The sequence below is a fragment of the Hirsutella rhossiliensis genome, assembly GCF_020360975.1.
Source record: "Hirsutella rhossiliensis strain HR02 chromosome Unknown scaffold00002, whole genome shotgun sequence".
Taxonomy (NCBI): domain Eukaryota; kingdom Fungi; phylum Ascomycota; class Sordariomycetes; order Hypocreales; family Ophiocordycipitaceae; genus Hirsutella; species Hirsutella rhossiliensis.
Window position 1 is genome coordinate 5,483,094 of NW_025408668.1, and position 21,896 is coordinate 5,504,989.

The following is a 21,896-nucleotide window of genomic DNA, read 5'->3' on the forward strand; positions in this document are numbered from 1 at the left end:
TCTGGCAGACCAGCTGCCGCAAACGCCAGCCAAAGCCGTCTATATCCCCAACCTCGCCCATCCGTATTCGCCCTCGTCTAATCATGAGAGCTCGTGAGTACACGTTTCAGTATCTGGCAATTTCTACCCATCGCTGCTGCTGCAGGATGTTTGCAATATACTGCCCCTTGTGAGCCAGCCTCTTCTGGAAGGCTTCAAGCCACAACATCTCGAGAATGCCGTCCTGCGACGTTGCGCTGGCGTCGCGGTAAACGTTGAGTGCCACTGCCATTGGCGCCAGCAACATGTCCGGCTGTGTCGTGCCGCCAAGCGCAGAGTCGAGACCCCGGCAGATGCTGGCCGCAAGTTCGCACCCGTCCTGGTAATGCGTCGGATCGACTTGCGGGTCCGGCCACATGTCGGGAAACGCATCAACGACCGGCTGGAAGATGGCGCTGTGCAGACTCTCAATGCATCGATGGAGGGGAATCTGAGCCATCCAATAGTACAGCATCATGAGCGCTGTGAGACCATCCCTGAAGGCGTACGGAGCCGCAAAGGGGATTTCGCCGCCACCTTCCCCCAGATCCTGATACCAGTAAGGGGGCTGTTGGCTCCCGGGGGCTAGGATTACGCTCTGGAGCCATTCGTGGAACTGCATCTCGACCATGAGGCAGTTTCGCAGCAGGCCTTGAGCTTCGAGACGTCGGGGCATCGTGGCAGGCTGTGGCAGCAGGTCGTCGGCCGCCGCAAGAATTGAAGGGAGGCGGAGCACAATATCGAGCAAATAATCAAGTGGGGACTTGGGGTGCCAGTTCCAGGGCGTCGACATCCAGTCCTGCTGAGACAGAAAACTATCACAGCGGCTGAACAAGGCAAAGCTGACCTAGGACTCAGTCAGCGTCACCTCTTTGCTGTCGGTACGATACGGGGCGCTTCTCACTGCCAGGGGTCGATAAATCCTCACGAAGTACTGGTGATTCGGAAACATGGTGAAGCTGTCCGGCCCCAGTCCCTTCACCAAGTCTGTCTCATGAAAAGAGGATGGCCCGGGCGCGTCGAGCATGTTTGATTCGGCAGAAGACGACGAATGCTGCGTCCATGTTAGCCGATGGGACCAATGATCGACCACGAGCATCATACCTCGTATAAGAAGGCGCAGTATCCACCGGTCGAGCCGTGCTCGGCGCTGGCATCTCCAAGTCGCACCAGACATCTAGCCCTGGCGTTGAAGTCGCCACCCGCTGCGTGGGTCTGCGGTTCCGAAGCAGCATAGGCAGGCAATAAGACGTCGAATTTGGAGTCGTCGGCACCGCTTTGCTCAACAATGTTCTGCAGGTCCGTCTGCAGACCCGTCAAGAGTACAGGAGTCACAACGTCTTGTCCAGAAAGCGTCATGCAGTCGTCCCAGGCCGATGTCAGCGGTTCCGTGGGGACCAGCTGGGGTTTCAAGTCCTCTCCGGTTCCCTCAGTTGCCGCCGCGGCCTTGGCCTTTGGCTTGTTTGCGGGGCTTGTCCTCTTGGGGTGCGAGGCCACGCGACCCTTGGTCTCGAGCGTCCCCGTAATGAAGACTCGCTCCCTCTCATAGCCCTCACATTGCCTGCCGGTGTTGACGCAGTTGTTGCAAAAGGGCCGCTCATTGCTGCACTGTCGCCGTCTTAGCTCATGACAGAGGAGGCTTCGACTCGCCGACACAACTCACCTTGACTCTGCGCCGCCGGCACGTCTCGCAGCCCTTGTACTTGCCTGGAACACCGACCATGTCGTCCCCCGTTGTTCGCCCTTGACGACCATTCGCCGCGAGTTGATTGCCAAAGGATTCCGCGAAACAACTCGTTCACCTGGTCATATATAGTGGCGGGCCCTCTTGCCGGCGTCGCGGCACGTCCCCTGGAGACAAACCTCTCCCACGTTCCGCCAACCCCACCACCGACCGGTGGCCTGACGCCTCCTCCACCCCGGCTTCGGTATCCCTCCGCAAGTGCGAATCAGGGACGGAGTTGGGCCTCTGGCGTTTCAATGCCATGGCGATGACCTTGTCCGAGACCGGCAAGGCTTGAGAAGGAGATTCAGAACGCGGGCCAATGAGACGCCCGAGATGCTTCCTCGTCCTGGTCAGCCTCACGGGACCCGTGGACACGCATGGCTTACATGATGCGGCCCGGCCCCAGCGATGGTACGAGCAAGAGACTGGACACGCGACAGGAGCAAGAGGGGAATGGGGGGAGGAAAGGGAATGCATGGGTGTCGGCTCGTGACATAAAAGCATAATGGGAGGGTCTCCATGCGTGTCGACGGGCCAAAGCTTCGTAGGGCTGACGACGGATCGCCCCCACGAACGCTGGTTGGCCAGCACACCACGAGAGCTGAGCGCAATTTGATGGCCGGGCACGCCGAGCAAAGGAGCTCTTGGACAGGGCAGCGGTCACGATTGGTCCACCGCCAAAACAGAACGGCCCGTTCATCAAGGTACGCATACGAGGCTTCGGCTAAGCTTCCGGGAGGGTGAGGATGCATGATTTTGAAAGCCTCCACCAACGCTGTGCCGGGTGGGATTCGAGAGGCATCCGACTCCTTCGTAACGCTGGGACATGCCCGCGATGCATACGACGGCGCGGCCGGCTCTGGGTACTCTGGCGCATCTTGGCTCGTAATTTGGCAGCGCGCCAAAAACTGCCTTGAATCGGCCCGCTTTGTTTAATCTGATGGGGCGTGCTCCATCTTCCCCCACATGTCCCCTTTTTTTTTCTGTTTTTCCTCTCCCTTTCAACGACCTCACCCTTAAATGTACTTGTACGGGTTCATGATGCCATTCTACACGTTTCGGGTCAGCTCTGCCGTAGCCTGTAGGGAGGCGCGAAGAAAAGCAAGGGGATCCCAGACTCACCGGATCATATAGATGCTTGATCTGCTTCATGAGAGCGACCATGGTGTCACTGCGGCTGTACTGTATAAATTTTTTCTTGGCAAGGCCAAGTCCGTGCTCGGCACTGATGCTACCCTTTCGCTTCGCGATCCACTCGTAGACAAAGGGCTCGAGCGCCTGCTCCACGCGCTTGTCGTAGCGCCGGACCGCAACGTTGAGGTGCAGGTTGCAGTCGCCCATGTGGCCGTAGCCGACGACGCCAAGGGCGGGATGCTGGTCCGTGTCGCCGAGGAGGCCCATGTCAGCCAGGCGGGCCTTGACGTCATCGACGATGGCGTACATGTCGGGCAACGGGATGGAGACGTCGTACTTGTAGACGCCGCCCCAGTGGCCGATGCACTCGGGGACGCTCTCACGCCAGCCCCACAGCGCCTTGATCTGGGTGGCGTCCTGGGCGACGACGCCGTCGGCGACGATGTCCTCGGACATGACGTGCTCGAGAAAGGCCTCGAGCTTGGCGTAGTCGTGCTCGCCGTTGGAGCCGCTGGTCTCGACGAGGCAGTAGAAGGGGAAGTCGCCGTCGAGCGGGCGCTTCTCGGCGGGCCGGACGGCGTGGACGAGCTGCTGGCTGCGGGCGTCCATGAGCTCAAAGGCGGACAGGATCTCGGAGAGGTGGGCCTTTGCCTGGCGAAAGGCGCGCCGGGCGTGCGGGTACGAGGCGAGGCCGAGGAAGGCGACGTTTACGGCGGCGGGCCGCTGGGGGCAGTGGACGGCGAGCCTGGTGATGATGCCGATGGAGCCCTCTGCGCCGATGAAGAGCTGCTTGAGGTCGTAGCCCGTGTTGTTCTTGCGCAGGGTGGACAGGTCGTCGAGCACGGTGCCGTCGGGCAGGACGGCCTCGAGGCCCAGGACGCTGCCGTGCAGGCTGCCGTAGCGCAGGAAGCGCAGGCCGCCGGCGTTTGTGGCGACGTTGCCGCCGACGTGGCACGAGCCCTTTGCGCCCAGGTCGAGGGGGAAGACGTGGCCGCGGTCGGCGAGGTAGGTGTCGGCGGCCTCGAGGACGCAGCCGGCGTCGAGGACGAGGCAGCCGCTGGCGTCGTCGAAGGAGTGGATGCGGTTCATGCGGGCCATGCTGACGACGATCTCGTCAAAGACGGGCACGGAGCCGCCGACGAGGCCCGTGTTGCCGCCCTGGGGCACGACGGCGAGGCGGGCGTCGTTGCAGTAGCGCAGGATGCGGCTGACCTGGTCCGTCGACGCCGGCCGGAGCACCAGCCGGCACTGGCCGCGGTACTTGTGCATCCAGTCCTCGTTGAAGGGCTCGACGTCGGCCTCGGCCTCGACCACGGCCGACCCGCTGCCCAGCAGCTGCTTGAAGAAGGCCACGTGCTCGCCCGTCACCCGGCCGAAGCGCTCGTCGCGCCGCAGCTCCGGATACGCGTCGGCCGTGAGCTGGGCCCGCCGCCGGCCGGCGCTCTGCATAAAGGTCCTCGGCGCCGGGTAGCGGAGGCATGCCGGGGGGGGGGGGCCGATGCTGCTGGTTCCGCCGTGGGTGGTGGTGGTGGTGGTGGTGAGGAGGAGCGCCCGGCTCCCGCTGGCGACGCGCATGAAGCTCGCGCGACAAGCCATGGGGCTGGAGACAGGGCAAGGGCGAGAAGGGAGATTGTTTGGCAGCGCGAGAATGGGAGCCGAGCTGAAGATCTACTCTCGTCTTCTCTCAATCCCTCTCTCTCTCCGAGGCTCTCACTCTCTAGCGTCTCCTCTCAGGCCTGCATGTAAGTTACTGTACAATCCGATGCGCGATCCGTCATAGCCGGACACGGGTCAAACGGGCAACGTTCCGCTGGCTGGTCTGGTTGGCTGGTTGGTAGATGGTCTTGAGTCGTGCAGGAGGAAAAAAGCGTGGCTGGAAGCTCTAGAGCGGAGACAGGGCCCTGCGGCGCGGACCCCCCAAACCGAGAACTAATTCTCTAGAACCCACTCACCAGCGCCTCTTCGGCCAGCTTTGCCGGACGAACACGGCTTGATACATGAGTGCTACCTTGCCGCTCCGCATACCGATTCGGGCAAAAAATCGAATATAGTAGCAAGCGCTTAACAACAGCATTGTTAACTTGCTCAGATCGAAGCGACAAGTGGGATGAAAGATTCTTCTTTGCGAGCTTACTACACATCACGCTTCACCATTACGAGGAATAGTGACAGACTTCATTTCTCGTATCGTCCCTGGTATAACCAAAGTAGTCAAAGATGCCAAAAAGCGGAAATCATTTGCGCCGTTTGCGCCGTTGCCGCCGTCCAGAGGCCTAGAAATACGTACAAAGCAGAGAGTCCCAAACCATCCCCAAGCAGGATCCCCTCAAGGACCGCGAAAGAAAAAGGAGAAACGATACCGTTAAACCACCCCCCTCCTCCGTGCTCAGGCCGTGGCCTTGCCGTTCAACTTGCCGCCCTTCAGGGGCATCGCGTCGCCCACATTTGTCCTCTCCTGCAGCACCATGCTCGGCGCCTCCTCCGCCTCGCGCTCGTCGTTGATGAGCTTGTCCATGAAGGAGATGTAGTCGTACTGCGGCTGGCCCCGGTCCCCTGACATGTCGGGCCCCTTGTGCGAAGGCATCATCTCGACTAGCTGATCAATCACCTCGTCCGGCACCAGACTATGCCTCAGGTCCATCTCGGTCACGTACGGCTTGCCGTCGGCCACCTCCCGGAACGACTGGAACACCTGCTCCGCCGTGTTCTGGTCCTCCGTCACGTCCACCATGAAGCGGATGAACTGCTCAAAGGTCACGTAGTCGCGCCCGTTGGACGTTTCCAAGAAATACTCCTGCATCTCGTCCTCGGAAAAGACCAGCCCCAGCGAGGCCAGCGCCGCGCTAAACTCGAGGGCCTGCAGCGAGTTGGTGTCGTCGCGGTCAAAGTGCCGGAAAACGCTCTCAAATTCTTCCAGCTGGATCGGCGTCAGGTTCGTCATGTTGCGCGCCACCATCTGGTTCTGCAAAAAGGACAGCTTCTTCTGCACCGACGACTTCACCAGCCCGAGCTCGTACGAAAGCTCGTCGTACGTGTACGTCGTAAAGTCGTTTTCCTCAATATTGGCCTCCTGGCACTTGGCGTCGACGGCCGCAATGGTGTCGAGATAGCGGTCTAACGGCGCCAGGTTGTCGCTCAGTCTCCTGACATGGTGCAGCTGGTCCTCGACGTCGCCGTCCAGCCCCGAAATCGCCAGCTGCATCGTGTTGAGCGCCAGGGCGAGATCGTTGGCCTTGTCGGCAAACGACTTTCGCAGGGCATTTTTTATGCTGCAAACTTGGTCAGCGACTCGCTCACGCTGCTCCTGGCTTGGCCGCTCGACTTACTCTCGAATCGTCTCGTTGATGAGCTGGGCTCGCTTCATCTCCGCCTGCGTGAGGGTGCCCCAGTCTCGCTCGAGAACGTCGAGCCGCAGGTCAGCCGGTGGCTCGTAGGGGCGGAGGCGATATGTTCCCAGCTTGGTCTTGATGTTGCCCAGCAGCGTCGCGAGGTCGCTCTTCTCAGCGACCCAGTCTCGCTTCTGGCCCCTCTTGTACGCGGCAAACTCGGTTGCTTGGGACTTGGCGTCAGTATAAGTCCCTTCAAACTTGGCTCGTTGCCAGTGTTCCACCTGCTGCTTCACCGACTTGAGCAGTTGGCGCATCCGCCGCTCGTACGCGCTCTGCATCTCCCAGGCGCCCTGCATATTGTTGACAAACTTTTCCACTCGCCGTCCTGCGTTTTCTACCTTTTCCATCTGCGAAAAGGCGTGGAACCAGTAGGCAATGTACGTCATCAGACTTCGCTCGTCGGGCTTGGCCACGTCGCACACGTCCTCGACATCGAGCAGCCTCGGGATACCAATCTCGGCGTGGGCAATGTCAAAGGCGAGCTGCATGTTGCCGCGATGGTCCGACTTGTCCAGAGTGTCAAAGTCGATGAGGTCGGGTCGGTGGATGTCGAGGAGCGCGCAAAAGGCCAGCCCGTCGTTCCAGCTCGCGCTAAAGTCTCGCACCTCGACTTCGTCGTAACATGCCGTCTTCCGCTGGCACCAGAGGAGCAGTCCCTCCTTGGCGGAAAGGCCCTCCTCGTTGATTTCGCTGATGGTGAAGCGCAGAATCAGGGTCCAGATGAGCCCCAGGACAATCTTGCGGTTGCCGTCGACGACGTCTTCGGCGCCAATGTTGGTCATCTGGATGCCCCTCGACTTGATGAAGTCAAGGGCAAGGTTGGCATTCTCGAACCGCTGCACCCGCAGCTTTGGTTTCGAGGCATAGCGGCCGAGAGACTCGTTGGACAGGCATTCAAGGAGGTGGATCAGCATGACCTAGAACGCGACAACACCTCGGTGTCAGTTGGAAATCCGTTGAGGCCAAGATGCGAGCAAGAGCACTTACGCCATCGCTGAGATCAGCCACGAGGTCCTTAACCTCGAGTTCTCTGGCCTCGAGCTTCGTGTTCAGCCTGCGGGGGTGGCGCGTTAGCCTTTATCCCGTCTTGGGTCCAGGGTCCAGGGATGGAAGGGCATACCATTTTGTAAACGTCTTTTGCTGGACGGTAATCCACCGCTGCTGCTCGGCAAAGGTCATCCTCGCGAGTCCTTGATCATGCGCAGGCTCAACGGCAGCGAGGGCGTCGGCAGGGCTGCTGTTGGAACTCCGCTGGAAGCGCCTCCCTTTTGTCTTCTTGGAGCCCAGTGGCTGTCTGTCGCTCCCTGACCGCTGCTGCCGTGCAGCATGCAGCTGATTCTTGTCCCGCCTGCTCCGCTGGGTGGGGGCGCGTCGCCGGAGGGAGGCCTCGGGCTCGTCCCTTTTCGAGGGCGGTGGAGGCGAATCGGCGTCGACGCTCGAGGCCGAGGTGGAAACGCTGGATGCGGTCGGGGAACGCGACGATTTGGACAGTTGGGGAGAGCCTGGGCAGGAACTAAAGTCGCCACTGTGTCTGTCGGTGAAGCTACTGCCGGTGCTGGTGCTGCTGTGACGCGGGTTGTGGTTGTGGTTGTTCGGCCCGGCGCTGGAATCGCCCTCGCAGTAGCTCGAGGCGTGTAAACAAAATTGGGGGAAGCGCTCCAGGTTGCCGGGCAGCACTGGGCTCCGCTGGGGGGCGCCGTCGTCCCTGGAAGCCGCTGTGGCCATGGCGCTGTTGTTGTCTGTCATAGTGGGACGGCGCCGCCTGCTAGCGCATCGGTCGCTGTGGCTGCCCTGTAATATGGGGCCGGCGGCGAGGTTGCTTATCGATAGGTCGCGTAGGAATGGGCCAAAGCAGGAGGTATTTGAATCTATTCTCCGACTCGTCGACGCGCCCCAACAAAGCGATTTGGATGGATTGTGCGCTCGAGTGATGCGATTTCGGCGGCGATTTAATCAAGCCTCCCTTTCTGTCGCCTTTGCTTTTGTTCTTTTGACTGTCAAAGGAGCGTGCGTCGCGACAAGGAGAGACGAGATGCTGGGACGATGGCTGCGACACTCGACGGCAGAGGAGACGAGATGGCAGGCAACGGCCGCAGCGTCGTTATATGTCGCTGATGCGCCGCCACAGATAGTCGCCTCCTCCCTCCACACATCTAGCGACGCCAGTTTCAATGCATTGCTTCGCCGAGGGCAGCGGCTGTGCTGAGACGTTGACAAGGACCTGGGCCGATTCCTGAAACGCCTCGTCTCAAGCATCTTGACCTGACTCCGGCGCGTCGTGGGTTAGTTGGGATGAGCCCCGTCTCGGAGAATTCTCCTTCCTGCCCATCCCACACCAGGCGGCTCCAAGTGGATGCGGCTTCGGATGCTGGAAACTCTTGATCTCGAAGCAATAGACCCGTGTCAGCCAGGCTACTACAACGTCGTCAAGCTCAGGCATGTGACTCGGGAAAGTGTGCGAAGAGGATGAACTGGATTGGGTGTTTGTGCTGGTACTGTTGAGTGGCCGAGCCACCCTTCCAGCCAGATGGAGTCGCCAAAAGGCCTCTAACCGAGCCCGCGACGGCCTCTCGCAGCAAATGGCCCATGTCCGGAAGAGCGTTGACCAAGTGCTGAGCGAGAAATGTGTCTTCCCGTGAATGGGCGGCTTCTGTGACACGCAACAGCGGGCTCCTTCACCGACAGCCAGAGGCCTTGAGTCACCTTGGAAGTGACGTGCTTGAACACTTGAACAACACCATGAGAACACGGACTTGTTCAGGACCGGTGCTCGTACCCAGATCACGAAAGCAAAGTTGAAGAGTCCCGGCTCTGTCCCAAGCGACTATATAATATTAATTTGCTGGCTCTGCGTCCATCTCTCGAGCCCTCTTCCTCCGACATTGTCCTCCGGCATCAAGACAAAGCAAGGCAGTCACGCACAGCTCAATCCTGATTTTTTCACTCCGAAGCACACGATCCTTCAAAACATGCCCAACTTCGCCTCAACGGCGACTCCTGGGCCAGCGGAGCATGCGGACCCGAACGTCCTCGAGGTCACATTGCCTCAGTTCGTCAAGCCTCAAGTGCCAATCTCTCCTCCTATTCTTGTGTCTTTCTGCGAGACAAGGTCAGATGGAAACATACCTCACATGTATCAGGCTCGGCTGGTGATTTCGAGCATCAACGGCGTTCCGCAAGACCCTCGCTTTCCTCCCCCGACCGATACCGTGTTGGAAGGTATTGCCGCAACACCCTTTGCTCTGAGGACCGCCAATAAGCTCTGGTTTCTCTTTGGAGACCTCAAGTTCAAGCCTGAGTGGGAGGGCTACCGGTTCAAGTTTGGCATTCAGCTATGGGCATGTTGGTACGACAAGACCATCAAGAGCTGGGAGGGGGAAGTGTACCAGGGCGAGATTGAGACGGGCGAAATCGCCTGCAGCCTGACGGAAGAGTGGATGGCAGACTCCGATTCACAGGCGTGGGACCTGGCCCAAGTCGAGTCGATTCGAGCGGTTGCGAGAGCCCAACCAGCGGCAACTCTGGGGGAGTTGACGCGCAAGTTTAGCAAGATTACTCTGCACCCCGACCTTTTGACGGGTTCATGGACGAGCCCTGACCGGCCGTCGCGACGGACAGGCTGACGTTGGTGAACAGCAGGTGTTCAAGTGTCGGAGGCTGGTCACTTTTTGATGGCTTTGCTGATGGAGTCGCACATTTCGGGGTAGCAAGCAGCTAGCTATTCAGGTGTCTTTTTCGAAATCGTGCCTACTACGCCTTTCAGATCACCTCAATGTGGCCTTTTGTCCTCGCTGTTCGTTGACCTCATGAGTGCGTTGACTCTGTTGCCAACTATTGCCGGTTTTCTGAATCATGGGCTGATGCACGAGAGTAGATGTCCAGCGATGACGGACACACGCGTGGAGAAGCAGTTAATCCCTACAGATCTGTCGACGAGTTGCTGCGTCCTAAACGATCAAGATGTGCGGCTGCTACCTTGTCCCTTGATAAGGCGAGGCGGACCCTGGGCCGAGTGGCTCGTCCTCGACATTGGATTCTGCCATCCCATCTATTGACGGTCGCATTGATTCATGCGCACATGCCATCCTGCCATGGCGGCGGGTGGAAGACTGACATGACGTGCCAGGGTAAAGGCAAAAAGCCATCTCCACTCTCTAGCTGGTGAGACGCGCTCTCGAGACGGGACCTCATGCGCTCCGCCGCTGCGCAAGTCAGGCCCATCTGAGGCGGACTTTTTCGCTTTGCTTGTACGTATACAATGCGCCGATCAAGTGCCACTCTTTCCTCCTTGAGCTGGCAGTGTCACCGGCCAGACTCTACGCCACATAATGCCTTTGTCACGGAGTCGCCACCGTCGCCAAAGTCAGTGCCAGGTGCGGGAAGACGCATGGCACACCGTCCCTGTTAGCTGCCATGCCCATGGTCAAGCAGAAGCCAGAGGCAAACATGACGAAAGAAAGAAAAGGGGCACAGCCATGACCCTCGGCCCTGAGCGGGCCGCCATGACTTTTGCGCAGGTCTGGGGTGCTCATGTTCCTCGACGTAATGACCACCCTCCAGAACGCAAAGGGTATCAATGGCTGTATCAGCATGCTCCAGGCGTGACGGTCAAGGTGCGTTTCAGTGGCTTGCGCAATTCGGACATATATCCTTGCACGCCCTCCCCACGTTATCATACAGCTCGCAAGGCTTCTGCCTCATTTCTTCCGTAGCTTGCCGAAAGCCTGGCTCGTCTTTGCCTTTGCCTTTGTGCTCAGTGCAAACCGCTCCTTCTTCCACGCCGTGACCAGATGCTCGACGCTGCCCTTGTCGTGCTTGGGCTTCCGCATGTACGTCAGCCGGGCCCTCCTCGCCCTCTTCGGCCGGCGCCAGATGATGTCAATGCCCGTCACCGTGGGGCTGTAGATCTTGAACCACAGCTCGACGCCCGTCCGCATGAGCTGCCCGCGGAGCTGGATCGCCGTGTCGACACCGCGGCGGCGCATCTGGATAAAGACGCCCGCAAAGGGCTCGCCCGTCCGCGTCGTCACCATGACCACGTCGCCCACCTTGGCGCTGTCGGCGTGCTCCCTGGAGAAGAGTCGTGTGCGTGCGCCCGTGGGGTCCAGCTCGGAGATCTGCTGCTGGCGGAGGGCGGGCAGCGGGTCTGGGTGCGAGGTGCGCACCGAGGGCACCTGGGGCCATATCTCGAACTTGCCGACCTTTTCCTTCCAAGCGCCTGCGCGTGCGTCAGCGAGGATGGCGGGCTCAATGGGCGCAGGCCGTACGTTGTCTTGCATTGAAGACGCTTTTGGGCTTCGCGTCGGCGGCGGCGGCGGTGGCTAGGCACCTTGCCGATGCCCGCTGATGCCTCGTCTGTCGCATGATGGCCTTGAGGCAGCCCATCGGCCGCCTGACGGTGGCGACGTTCATGGCGGGAGATGGTGGCTGGTTCAATGCCGGAGGAGAGCAAGATTTCCGCCTCGTAGAGGTGAAGCTGTACTAGCTGCAATTCGTAATTCGCACCGACTGGCTCGGCGCGGCGCATACTTTCTCCGAACCGTCCAGCATCCCGTGCATTCGCAACTTTTTTTGGCCGACCGAATCACATCTACGGCTGGCAGCAAATCCAACAGCAATGTCGACTCGGCCATTATCGTCGGCCTTGCGGTCTCTGGGCGGTTGCCACGGCCCGTCAGGGAGGCTCATGGCCTGCCCCTGGCGGCAATTCAGCTCCACGCCGACACGCGGTGCGCATTACCCAGCTCCATAACGCGACTTGATTTACGTTGAGTCGCTAACAGAACAGACAGCCGTCAGTGCCATCTTTTCGGAAACGGAAAATGTCGAGCTCAACGCAATCCTCAAAAACATACAGGAGACAATTATCCTGCCGGCATACCTCCCGGAGAAGCAGCGGAGGATAGTCTTTGATCCCAAGAAGCGAACGTACATGGAGCAGAACCCCATCGTCATCGATGTCGAGGGCCTGGAGCACAAGTTTTCAACCATTGACCGGTTCAAGGACATTGAAAACTCCAAGAAGCTCCTCGCGCAGGCGCTGAGCAAGATGCAGAGCCCTGCCGAGTGGAGCAACTTGGCAACGCTTCTGGCTGGGTACCGGAAAGCCGGCATCAGGCTCCAGGCCGACCACTGGGGCAAGATGGTGCGCATGGCCGGCGAGACGGGCAACATCCAGGCCATCATCGAATGCGCAAAGCAAGCAGACAAGACGGGCTTTTCTCTCGGCAGGCGGGAGACGGCCGTCCGGACGCTCGTCTACATCAACGAGAAGGCAAGCAGGCAGATGCACGCTCATGCGCTGGGGGCCTTGAGGGCGGCGGAGGTTGTACTCGACATGCTGCAACGACCCGAGCACGCGCGTGCGGCCAAGCGCACACGCAACAGTCTCCCCTTTTCGCGCATCATTCGCGGCATAACTCTTTTCACGAGAAGTGCAGCTTGTAATGTCAAGCTGGCCAGCAGAGATGAGGGCGTCGACCAGGACCTGCTTCTCCTCGAGGACGAAGTGGCTCTGTTCCGCTCCCTGTGGAAAGGGCCGCTGCCCGACGACCTCACGCAGCTGAGGGAGTTTGCCGAGCTGAACGCGACACTGGACAGGAATTCCGGGCGCAAGATTCCCCGAGCCCTCAACGGTTTCTGCTACGTGCAGGCCCTGGCCCAGGGCATCAGGGGCACCATCCTGGCGGAAGAGCTACTCGGCGACAAGGCCAAGGATTTGGCCCGTGTGCGAGAGGCCCTTGAGAAGCACGTGCATGAGTTTGTGCAGACAGCTCCGGGCCGAAGCCAGGGCTGGATAGACGAGTACGAACTCGTTACGGGCAAGCGGCTAGAGCTGCAGAGTGCGCCCAAACAAGAGCCGGACAAGGCCCCGGCGCCGGCCTCTGAGCAGGAGAATAGTGTATGATTTGTGTCTAGTACAAGATGTGGGAATACAAGCGCCAGCCAACCTTGGCGACCACTCCGCCTGCTAGGGCAGGACAATGTACTTTTGCAGATGCTGGGGAATTGCGTCGAGCAGCTTCTTGTCGGACAACCACTGGCGTGAGAAGAGGCGGTCGGCGTACCTGTAGGCGCCGTCGCACAAGATGGTGACGACCTTGTGGCCCGGACCGAGCTTCTGGGCAACCTCCTTTGCGGCGACGACGTTGAGGGAGGAGCTGGCGCCGAGGTAGAGGCCTTCCTCGTCGAGGCAGCGGTAGACCATTTCGATGCTCTTCTCGTCCGAGATGTGCAGCGAGCCGTCGAGCAGGCCAATGTCGGGCCGCAGGTTGTCGGTGACGCGGCCCTGGCCAATGCCCTCTGTGATGCTGGACCCGGCGCGCTCGACGAGCGTGCCGCCCGAGGCGATGTACGAGTGCAGCACGCTGCCGGGCGGGTCGGCAAGGAAGCTCTTGACGCGGCCGCCCGAGGCGTCCTTGAGGAAACGCGTGACACCGGCGAGGGTGCCCGCGGTGCCGGTCGCGCAGGTAAAGGCGTCGACGGAGCCGGCCGTCTGCGCCCAGATCTCGGGCCCCGTCGTCTCGACGTGGGCGCGCCGGTTGGCCGTGTTGTCGAACTGGTTGGTCCACACGGCATTGTCGGCGAGCCGCTCGGCATGCCTGCGGGCGCGGTGGTTGTAGTTGTCCGGGTGGTCAAACGCCACGGCCGGCACGGGGTGCACGTCGGCGCCGAGCTGCCGCAGCAGCGCCACCTTTGCGGGCGACTGCGTGTCCGGCATGTAGATGACGAGGCGGTAGCCGCGCGCGCGGCACACGTGCGCCAGCCCGATGCCCGTGTTGCCCGCCGTGCCCTCGACCACGGTGCCGCCCGCGCGCAGCAGCCCGCGCTCCTCGGCGTCGAGCACCACGTACAGCGCCGCGCGGTCCTTGACCGACCCGCCGGGGTTCATGAACTCGGCCTTGCCCAGGATGTCGCAGCCGGTTTCTTCCGAGAGCCGGTTGAGGCGGATCAGGGGCGTGTTTCCGATGGCTGGCGATTTTACACACAAGTCGTCAGCCTTTTCTCCCTCTCTTTCTCTTTCTCCCCCTTCCCCTGTGCACTCTGCTTCTCTCGCCCAACTTACCTCCAGTGAGGCCCCGGGCGATGCCCTGCGCCTTGGATATGGCCAGCCCCGTGTGTCCGCTGCTCGTCCCCTGGGCCGCCGCCGCCGCCGAAGCCGCGGCCAGCCGCCGCGCGCTGTGCCGGAACATTTGCTCGTTCGGCTGCTGTTGTAGCTCGGAGACTGGCAGGCGCGAAGTGGCTTTGGTCAATTCGATGTAACTTTAGCGCGCGCTCCCGGGATGCGAACTGGGCGGCAAATCACATGTATCAGAGTGCAGCATGCGAATTGCAAGGTGCGAGGTCAAGTCGCCGTCTCGGCGGGGAGACGCCAAAGGTACGCGACGCACGGCGCAATCACGTCATTTGCTAGGGGACCCGGAGGAATATGCACCACTGGCTCCCCCGCTCCGGCCAATCGCGCGGCTGTGCCTTGGAACCGCAACTATTGGCCACGAGTCGCGCCAGCCCTCGCTTCAATATAATGTGGACATGAAATGCGCGCCAACCGGCGTCTTCTCTTGCTCTCGCCGGAGCTTAGCTCTATATAGAGTTTCCGTCTATAATACTTCTCCTAAGAAGTAAGCCGTGATGAGATGTGGCGAAACGGGCTAGAAGACAATGGCACGGCACCGCTGCCGCCTTATCCTTTTTATCGTCGTGTTAAATACGCAATCCTAACAAGAAGAATAGGTAAAGTAGATAGTCTCTGTAACGGCTGTGGCTAGTTTCCGATTTCAGTACTGGCTCGACTATCTATGGAACCCCTTTGTGAGGCTTTTGCCACATCAAGAGAGAGCTGAGCACCGACGCAACGGCAACACCCAGGACAATTCGACCAAACAGCCTAGAAAGAAATGTCAGATGGCTGTATCACTATCCAAGTCATTGAGTATCAAAGGTCTAACCAGTATAGGTCAAAAGATAGGCTGTGACGATCCAGCTGTTTCTCCCGAAATCATGCAGGTCGTCGGCTATAGAGACCAACGCGGTGCTGACCACTGTTACCTCGAAGTTGACGAGAAAAAGACCAAGACACAATCTAGGTTGGGCTTTGTTAGGTGAAGCTAGTAGGATGTCGTGTGGGCATCTTACCCGAGAGAAATGGCCTGAAGCCTGAAGCCGGTGATGTAATGAGGACCATCGTTGCTCGCCTAGCTGACTTGCCCCTTCTCTATATTTGAAGAGCCCGATGCTTCGGATGCGTTTGGTATGGAGATGCTTCGCTGAGAGCTAGAGTGTGACATGGCGGGCAGCAACTCCGAGAGTGTCCTAAGAGAGGGCTTTCTCTGGATGATTTCCTGTGCGGATAATCCGCAAGATTTTCGAGGACAGAGATCTATTTATAGGCAAGAACGTTAGCTATCCCGTCTCAGGCTGCCTTGCCTAGTTTGTCTTAAATGCAGACGGCCATATAGCACTGCGGAGGGCTGATATAATAAATGGTTTATTGTAAGCATTTTCTCAGCCAGTGAGGCTGGGTAAGTGTTAGCAACAGCCGTGCAACCTGTTCCCCGGGGCCCCCAATGCTCCGGACGGACGGAGCGTAAACATGATGTCGAATGAATGTTGGTCCTACGCGACATAGACCCTTGAAAAGTTGCATACACAGCCTGTCTTTAGCTGACCGGCTCTGCGTCGGATCATCTCCTTAGACTTGACACGACAGCAAGCAAGCTCACCAGCCCCCAACGCCCCCCTAACACCGGCCCCGATGGCCCCGGACTGCCCGGCCCATGAACACAATGTCAAATGCATGTTGGTTCGCTGCGAAGTAGGCCATGGAAAAGGCCGTTTTGTGCTGACCGGCTCCGCGCAAGGCGGTCTCCTTCTTAGACATGATGCAACCCCCCCCCCCCCTTATATGTGGTCTACCAGTCACGTCAGGGTGAACTTGCTTGACGCTCGGGCACGGCACGGGATCCTTTGGTGCAACTCTTACACCCTGCGCCGGCAATGTTCCAACCCCCAGTCCGGCAGCCTCCCGGGCGGGGTTTAGGGGTAGACGTCAGATCACCTGCTGTGGTTGGCGGTGGCTTGTTGGACAAGCCATATCATATGTTGGCTTTATCCATCATTTGAAAACGGCCTAATCTCCCACATCAAGCCTTTCTTTCCCCTCTTCCCTCCCATGTCCTAAGACTTCCATACTTGCGATTGCCAAGAGCCCAAGACCAAGTTAATCCTCAAGCCATAGGAAATGGACATTACAGGCTACGCGCTCGTCACTGGCGGAGGTGAGATCGACGACATACTCTGCCGCTCCGTTTCTTTGCCCTCTTTATCCGAAATCTCTGACATGTTGGGTAGCAAGTGGCATCGGCAGAGCTTGCTGTCTGGCCTTTGCAAAGGACGGTGCTCGCGGTATACTTGTGGCAGATTTGAATCTTGAGGGAGCACAACAGACAGCGGCTGAGGCCAAGGACGTTGCGACCAACCCGAAGTTCCGGGCCGAGGCCATTCATGCCAACGTCAGCAACGAAGAATCCGTGAAAGCCGCTATTGATCATGCCATCAAGTCCTTTGGCCGTATTGACTACGGAGTCCACTCTGCCGGCGTAAGTTCTGTCCCCCCAAACCTGGGGTGCCGTCCATCGCTGACTCTTGCTTTGCCAGATTTCTGGAGGCACGTTTGACCCTATCGCTGAGGCGAGCTTCGTCGACTTCAAGCACTTGATCGACGTCAACGTCAATGGAACATTTCTGTTCAACAGCCTACTTTCCGCCGCCATGAAGGTCCAGGAGCCTCGGCAAGTGGGTGATCCCGCGCGTGGTACTACCAGAGGGTCCATCGTGAACCTGGCCTCCGTCTCGTCCTTCATGGCGGTCCCAAACATGGTCCAGTACACTACTTGCAAGCATGCCATCATCGGCCTTACCAAGACCGCGGGTGAGCATCTCGAAACACTCCATTTCGGCTTGGGTTCACACTGATGCAATCAACGGTATCTCTCGACAACGCGCCTCACAGCATTCGCGTCAACTGCGTTTGTCCGACCTGGACCGACACCCCGATGACACGACGGGCTACAGAGGTGGCCCCGGGGCTGGAGCAGGAACTCATGGGGACTATTCCTATGAGACGTCTTGGAAGACCGGAGGAGGCAGCTGATGCAGCCATCTTTCTCTGCAGCCCAATATCTAGCTTCACTACTGGCACGAGCCTGATCGTCGACGGAGGAATGACCTGCACCTGAGTTGGACGTTGCGTATATATCGTGCATAACGCCACTGCCAAAGGGATGTTATCGCTGCAGCATGGTAGTCCATACCATATTGAATCGATTTCCGACTTTCCCAAGCAATGCTCATCATCGCACATGATCGTGTTGGTTTTACTGCCACTTCATGCACGCTTACATCGGACCCGAAACCTCGCATCTTGGTACAGCTACGCCATCCACAGGTGCTTCTGCCACCCACGGCTGCTTGCATCTTCTTCAGACCCCACGACTCGTGGCGGCACGGCTCTTGTGACAATAGGCCACTGCCGCTCGGAAGGCCCAGGGTTCACGTCTCCAACATTGCCCAAGGCCTGCTCCCAATCGTCATCTCCGAGGTCAACACACCCCTCAGCCGAGCTAGATAAAGTTCAAAGAGTTCACCAGTCAGAAATGACTCCCGGGGGCGGTGCAAGGGCAGGGCCATGGAGAAGGGCCTGTATTTCAGCAGGCGTCAATGAAGAGGAACCAACTGAAGCCATTCTGACTGTTGGAGACGGCAGTCGTTTTTCGACGTAGGAAGACGGATGGAAGATGGTCCTGAGTGCGCGGGAATGTGGAGAAATCATTCATGGGTGGGCAAGGAACATCTTCTACCTCGAGTGTAAAGCGGCACAGCGGCACAGCTGCCTACAGTCGGGCGTGGGACGCCGCCATGCAACACCCTCGCTGCCCGGCAAGCCTGCCACGTATTCCCCAGCCTTGCTGAAGGGTGGCAATGAGCCCCCAACTCACGACTCAGTATGCTTGCGGTACGGTGGAAGGATACGGGGGCCAACGCCACGGTAGCATGAGGCGTTCCGAGCCCGCTCTCAGGAATTGGCCGAGTCTTGTCAACAGCACGTATCTTGAGCGGATGGTCTTTCGCGTACCGTTTCACCATGAGGGCGAAGATCGGAAACCATATGAATCAAGATCGGATAACACAATTACTAGACCTACGGCTTGCGTGAATGAACGGGAATTGTTGGTGGAAACCCGCTTCAGGAATTATAAAGTATGTGCCCGGCACTGCCGTCTGCTCAAGCTCGCAGCGTCTGCGTTGGCATTGTGTCCGTGAGTACTCCGTATTATCCCCATAGACGGTCGAAGAAAGCAACTCCAACTTCCGATTGATTGCGTCGTCACAGCCATGGGCGAGCTGTATCCTGAAACCAATGGCAGTCAGCCAGACTGCGTGAATGAGCAGCCCTGGGGTCCTTCCATGCTGGACGAGGACCCCGTCTGCATAATTGGTATGGGTATGTGCTCGCGCGTGATATCCCAATCAACGAGGACCAGTATCTAACCTTGAAGAACCAGCCTGCCGGTTGCCTGGCGGGATCAAGTCGCCATCCGATCTCTGGGACTTTCTTGTGAAGAAGAAAAGCGCCCAAGAGAAGATACCTCCTAGCCGCTTCAATGTCCAAGGCTTCTATTCCCCGTCCGGGGATAAGACCGGGTGTATGAATATGGACGGAGCTTACCTGCTTCAAGAAGACGTGCGATGCTTCGAGAATGGTCGCTTTAGTATCAACAACCTCGAGGCCACCTACATGGACCCCCAGCAACGCAAGCTTCTCGAGGCCACCTTCGAATGTTTCGAAAGCGCCAATGTCTCGACGGAGCAGGCTTCAGGCGACAATATAGGCGTCTACGTCGCTAGCTTTACTGACGATCACTTCCTCATGCAAATGCGCGACCCCGACAGCCTGCACAGATATCACGGCACGGGATCTGACACTACTCTGCTGGCCAATAGGTCAGTCATGTGTTCAATCTTCACGGCCCCAGGCATGTTCGCCTCTGGTGCGTAAGATTCTTGGGTTCCTCCGCTGACCCAGAATGATAGCTTTGCTCTGGATACCGCTTGCTCGTCATCTATTCACTGTCTCCACGCCGCTGTAATCGCATTGAAGGGTGGTGAATGTGATGGGGCCGTCGTGGCCGCGCGTAACCTGATACTTGCCCCGGAGCCTTTTGTAGCGGCAATGAAGACTGGTGTCTTGTCTCCGTCGTCGACCTGTCGGACTTTTGATGCGGGCGCCAATGGATACGGACGCGCGGATGGTGTTAATGCCGTGTAACTAAAGCAACTCTCGGCCGCCCTTCGTGACGGGGACCAAGTCTGTGCTGTGATCCGTGGCCGTCGGTTCGTGAGTATTCGGCGCAACAAGACGTCAACTCTTGTTGGGCAACTTGGTTAATGCCTGCCACAGCAATGGAAGAACTACAGGAGTCACACTGCCCAGCGTCGACTTCCAAGAGGCCGTCATTCGAAAGGCGTATGCAAAAGCCGGGATTGATTTCTTCGGAACTGATTATGTCGAATGCCATGGCACCGGAACAGCTGTCGGAGACCCAATTGAGCTGGATGCTCTTGGGCGTTGTTTCGTTCGACGCGAACAACGCCACCCTCAACTCATTAGATCAGTGAGTTTTGTCTCGTGGTGTTCCTTGTGAAATACCCTTGCCGGCTCATACCATGGACTGATCCTCAACTCTACCAGGTAAAAGCCAACCTCGGCCACAGCGAGGCTGCCAGCGGCCTCACGTCCCTGATCAAGGTCGTCCTCGCTTTCCAGCATGGCGCTATTCCCCCGATGCTTGGCCCGAAGACCTTAAATCCGAAGCGTAGGCATTCTGCAGGATATTTGACTAACGGATACCGGCTGATCGGGTTTGCCCAAGCAGTTCGACTTGAAGAACGGCAGATGAAAATCGCCACCGAGGTTGAGGAATGGCCAAGCAAGCTGCTCCGAAGAGCCAGTTTGAACTCGTTTGGCTACGGTGGGGCCAACGCTCACGCCATCCTCGAGTCTTTCGACAGCTTTATGGCTTCCAACAGCCCTGGCAAGCAAGGCATCGTCACGTCAGGTGAACCTGACCGGCCGGGCGTGGAGAGAGTCTTGGTACTACCCATATCGGCAGCATCATCGGCTACCCTGGAAACACGGACACAACAGATCTCTGAGCAAGCAAGGCTCTGCGACTTGAGTACCATTGGGAGGCTGGCTTTCACCTTGGCTCTTCGCGTGCCTCAGCTGACTGCGAGGACCTGTCTCATTTCAAGGACACATTCACATGGTGCCAAGACTATAGAGATTGATGCTGCTCCCGGACTCGTTGAAAGCCAGCGCAGTGTTTTGCATCTGGCTTTCATCTTCACCGGCCAAGGAGCCCAGTATCCCAACACGGCTAAAGAGTTGCTTGCTGCTTCTCCCGCATTCCTAAAAGCAATACGTGAGCAAGACGAGGTTTTGAAGGCCTTGCCAATCCACCAAGCACCGAACTGGACCTTGGAGCAGGCTATCTTAGACCCTCCAGAAGTCAGTCGAGTCCACAGCCCTATCCGAAGCCAGCCGCTCTGTACTGCGATTCAGATCGGACTGGTCCAGGTAATGCGATCTTGGGGCGTCGTCCCTTCAGCAGTGGTAGGCCACTCGCCAGGTGAGATTGCGGCGGCATACGCAGCCGGGCTCTTGAGGTACGGCTCTCTCTCACAAGTTACAAAAATGGACATCTTGGCTCTTCTCTAACAAATCCGCCTAGCTTGTCCGAAGCCATTCTCGTCGCTTACTTTCGGGGAGTCTCTGTCGATCATGTTCATGGCAAAGGAGCCATGATGGCTACCGGGATGACTTCCGAAGCCGCCATTCAGCTCATCAAGGAGATGGGCTTCGCGCAAGAGGTCCACATCGCCTGCATAAACGCGCCGGAAAATGGGACACTGAGTGGCTCGACAACGAGTCTCGATAGACTCTGCGAGGAAATCCAGGCGAGGGGGAAGTTTTGTCGCAAGTTGGAGACAGGTGGTCGAGCATACCACTCACCTATGACCGAGGAAGTCGGTGCCATTTACCAAGACCTACTGAACAAGCACTTGATATATATAACCTAAATATATCTAATAGCTAATTTTCCCCCATACTTAGAGAGCAATAAGGCCTCCTTAAGAGTATAGATTATTATAATAAATATAACCTTCTTTTATAGCTATATATAAGCTGCTGCATTAAGCCTTAATTAATCGTGCATACCTACCTATTTCCTTGTTAGGCCCGAGCCACAGAACCACCGTTCCATCACTAGCTAGCAACAAGACATACAAAGTCATACATATATACATCGTTTAAACCCCCCTATTTATGCCCGCTCCGTCCCTGTGGCTGCGCCTCCGCGCCGGCGGGTGCGCGCGACACATCCCCTACCTAATTGGCTGTTGTTGCTTAACACTTACTATTCTAGCGTATTTTTTACGAGGTACAAATTTCTTAGCACTTTCTGTAGTATATTACTAGGCTCCAGGATTGTGCCGGATATTTTGGGCTAACTTAACGACAGTTATGTTGGTCAGCCGCGTCTGCCTTTGACCAACGGGTATGCCTC

At 58.2% G+C, this 21,896-nt stretch overlaps 10 protein-coding genes across 10 annotated transcripts; 5 read left to right on the plus strand and 5 right to left on the minus strand.

Annotated features, from left to right (window-relative positions):
• Positions 1-106: 106 nt before the first annotated feature.
• HRG_02237 (fungal zn(2)-Cys(6) binuclear cluster domain-containing protein) lies at positions 107-1,741 on the minus strand (the record flags this gene model as incomplete). Its single annotated transcript, XM_044860708.1, has 5 exons — positions 107-568; positions 614-865; positions 923-1,072; positions 1,123-1,626; positions 1,682-1,741. The coding sequence occupies 5 exons, from the start codon at positions 1,739-1,741 to the stop codon at positions 107-109; spliced, it is 1,428 nt and encodes a 475-aa protein (XP_044724341.1).
• A 1,019-nt stretch (positions 1,742-2,760) lies between these two features.
• On the minus strand, positions 2,761-4,474 carry HRG_02238 (FAD binding domain-containing protein; the record flags this gene model as incomplete). Its single annotated transcript, XM_044860709.1, has 3 exons — positions 2,761-2,793; positions 2,867-4,036; positions 4,091-4,474. The coding sequence occupies 3 exons, from the start codon at positions 4,472-4,474 to the stop codon at positions 2,761-2,763; spliced, it is 1,587 nt and encodes a 528-aa protein (XP_044724342.1).
• Positions 4,475-5,264: 790 nt separating this feature from the next.
• Positions 5,265-8,013, minus strand: HRG_02239 (calponin-like domain-containing protein; the record flags this gene model as incomplete). Its single annotated transcript, XM_044860710.1, has 4 exons — positions 5,265-6,147; positions 6,205-7,184; positions 7,255-7,321; positions 7,388-8,013. 4 exons carry the CDS (start codon positions 8,011-8,013, stop codon positions 5,265-5,267), a joined length of 2,556 nt encoding a protein of 851 aa, XP_044724343.1.
• A 1,223-nt stretch (positions 8,014-9,236) lies between these two features.
• On the plus strand, positions 9,237-9,890 carry HRG_02240 (uncharacterized protein; the record flags this gene model as incomplete). Its single annotated transcript, XM_044860711.1, has 1 exon — positions 9,237-9,890. One exon carries the CDS (start codon positions 9,237-9,239, stop codon positions 9,888-9,890), a length of 654 nt encoding a protein of 217 aa, XP_044724344.1.
• Positions 9,891-10,964: 1,074 nt separating this feature from the next.
• HRG_02241 (ribosomal protein l19 domain-containing protein) lies at positions 10,965-11,679 on the minus strand (the record flags this gene model as incomplete). Its single annotated transcript, XM_044860712.1, has 2 exons — positions 10,965-11,485; positions 11,535-11,679. 2 exons carry the CDS (start codon positions 11,677-11,679, stop codon positions 10,965-10,967), a joined length of 666 nt encoding a protein of 221 aa, XP_044724345.1.
• A 205-nt stretch (positions 11,680-11,884) lies between these two features.
• HRG_02242 (uncharacterized protein) lies at positions 11,885-13,174 on the plus strand (the record flags this gene model as incomplete). Its single annotated transcript, XM_044860713.1, has 2 exons — positions 11,885-11,996; positions 12,060-13,174. The coding sequence occupies 2 exons, from the start codon at positions 11,885-11,887 to the stop codon at positions 13,172-13,174; spliced, it is 1,227 nt and encodes a 408-aa protein (XP_044724346.1).
• Positions 13,175-13,237: 63 nt separating this feature from the next.
• Positions 13,238-14,459, minus strand: HRG_02243 (pyridoxal-phosphate dependent enzyme domain-containing protein; the record flags this gene model as incomplete). The annotated part of the gene is made up of 2 exons (XM_044860714.1): positions 13,238-14,238; positions 14,333-14,459. The coding sequence occupies 2 exons, from the start codon at positions 14,457-14,459 to the stop codon at positions 13,238-13,240; spliced, it is 1,128 nt and encodes a 375-aa protein (XP_044724347.1).
• Positions 14,460-16,507: 2,048 nt separating this feature from the next.
• HRG_02244 (short chain dehydrogenase domain-containing protein) lies at positions 16,508-17,241 on the plus strand (the record flags this gene model as incomplete). The annotated part of the gene is made up of 3 exons (XM_044860715.1): positions 16,508-16,544; positions 16,618-16,865; positions 16,924-17,241. The coding sequence occupies 3 exons, from the start codon at positions 16,508-16,510 to the stop codon at positions 17,239-17,241; spliced, it is 603 nt and encodes a 200-aa protein (XP_044724348.1).
• A 1,419-nt stretch (positions 17,242-18,660) lies between these two features.
• On the plus strand, positions 18,661-19,415 carry HRG_02245 (uncharacterized protein; the record flags this gene model as incomplete). The annotated part of the gene is made up of 4 exons (XM_044860716.1): positions 18,661-18,769; positions 18,831-18,969; positions 19,039-19,301; positions 19,360-19,415. The coding sequence occupies 4 exons, from the start codon at positions 18,661-18,663 to the stop codon at positions 19,413-19,415; spliced, it is 567 nt and encodes a 188-aa protein (XP_044724349.1).
• Positions 19,416-19,498: 83 nt separating this feature from the next.
• On the plus strand, positions 19,499-21,408 carry HRG_02246 (acyl transferase domain-containing protein; the record flags this gene model as incomplete). Its single annotated transcript, XM_044860717.1, has 6 exons — positions 19,499-19,590; positions 19,727-19,940; positions 20,018-20,141; positions 20,202-20,384; positions 20,439-20,994; positions 21,060-21,408. 6 exons carry the CDS (start codon positions 19,499-19,501, stop codon positions 21,406-21,408), a joined length of 1,518 nt encoding a protein of 505 aa, XP_044724350.1.
• Between the last annotated feature and the right edge of the window lie 488 nt (positions 21,409-21,896).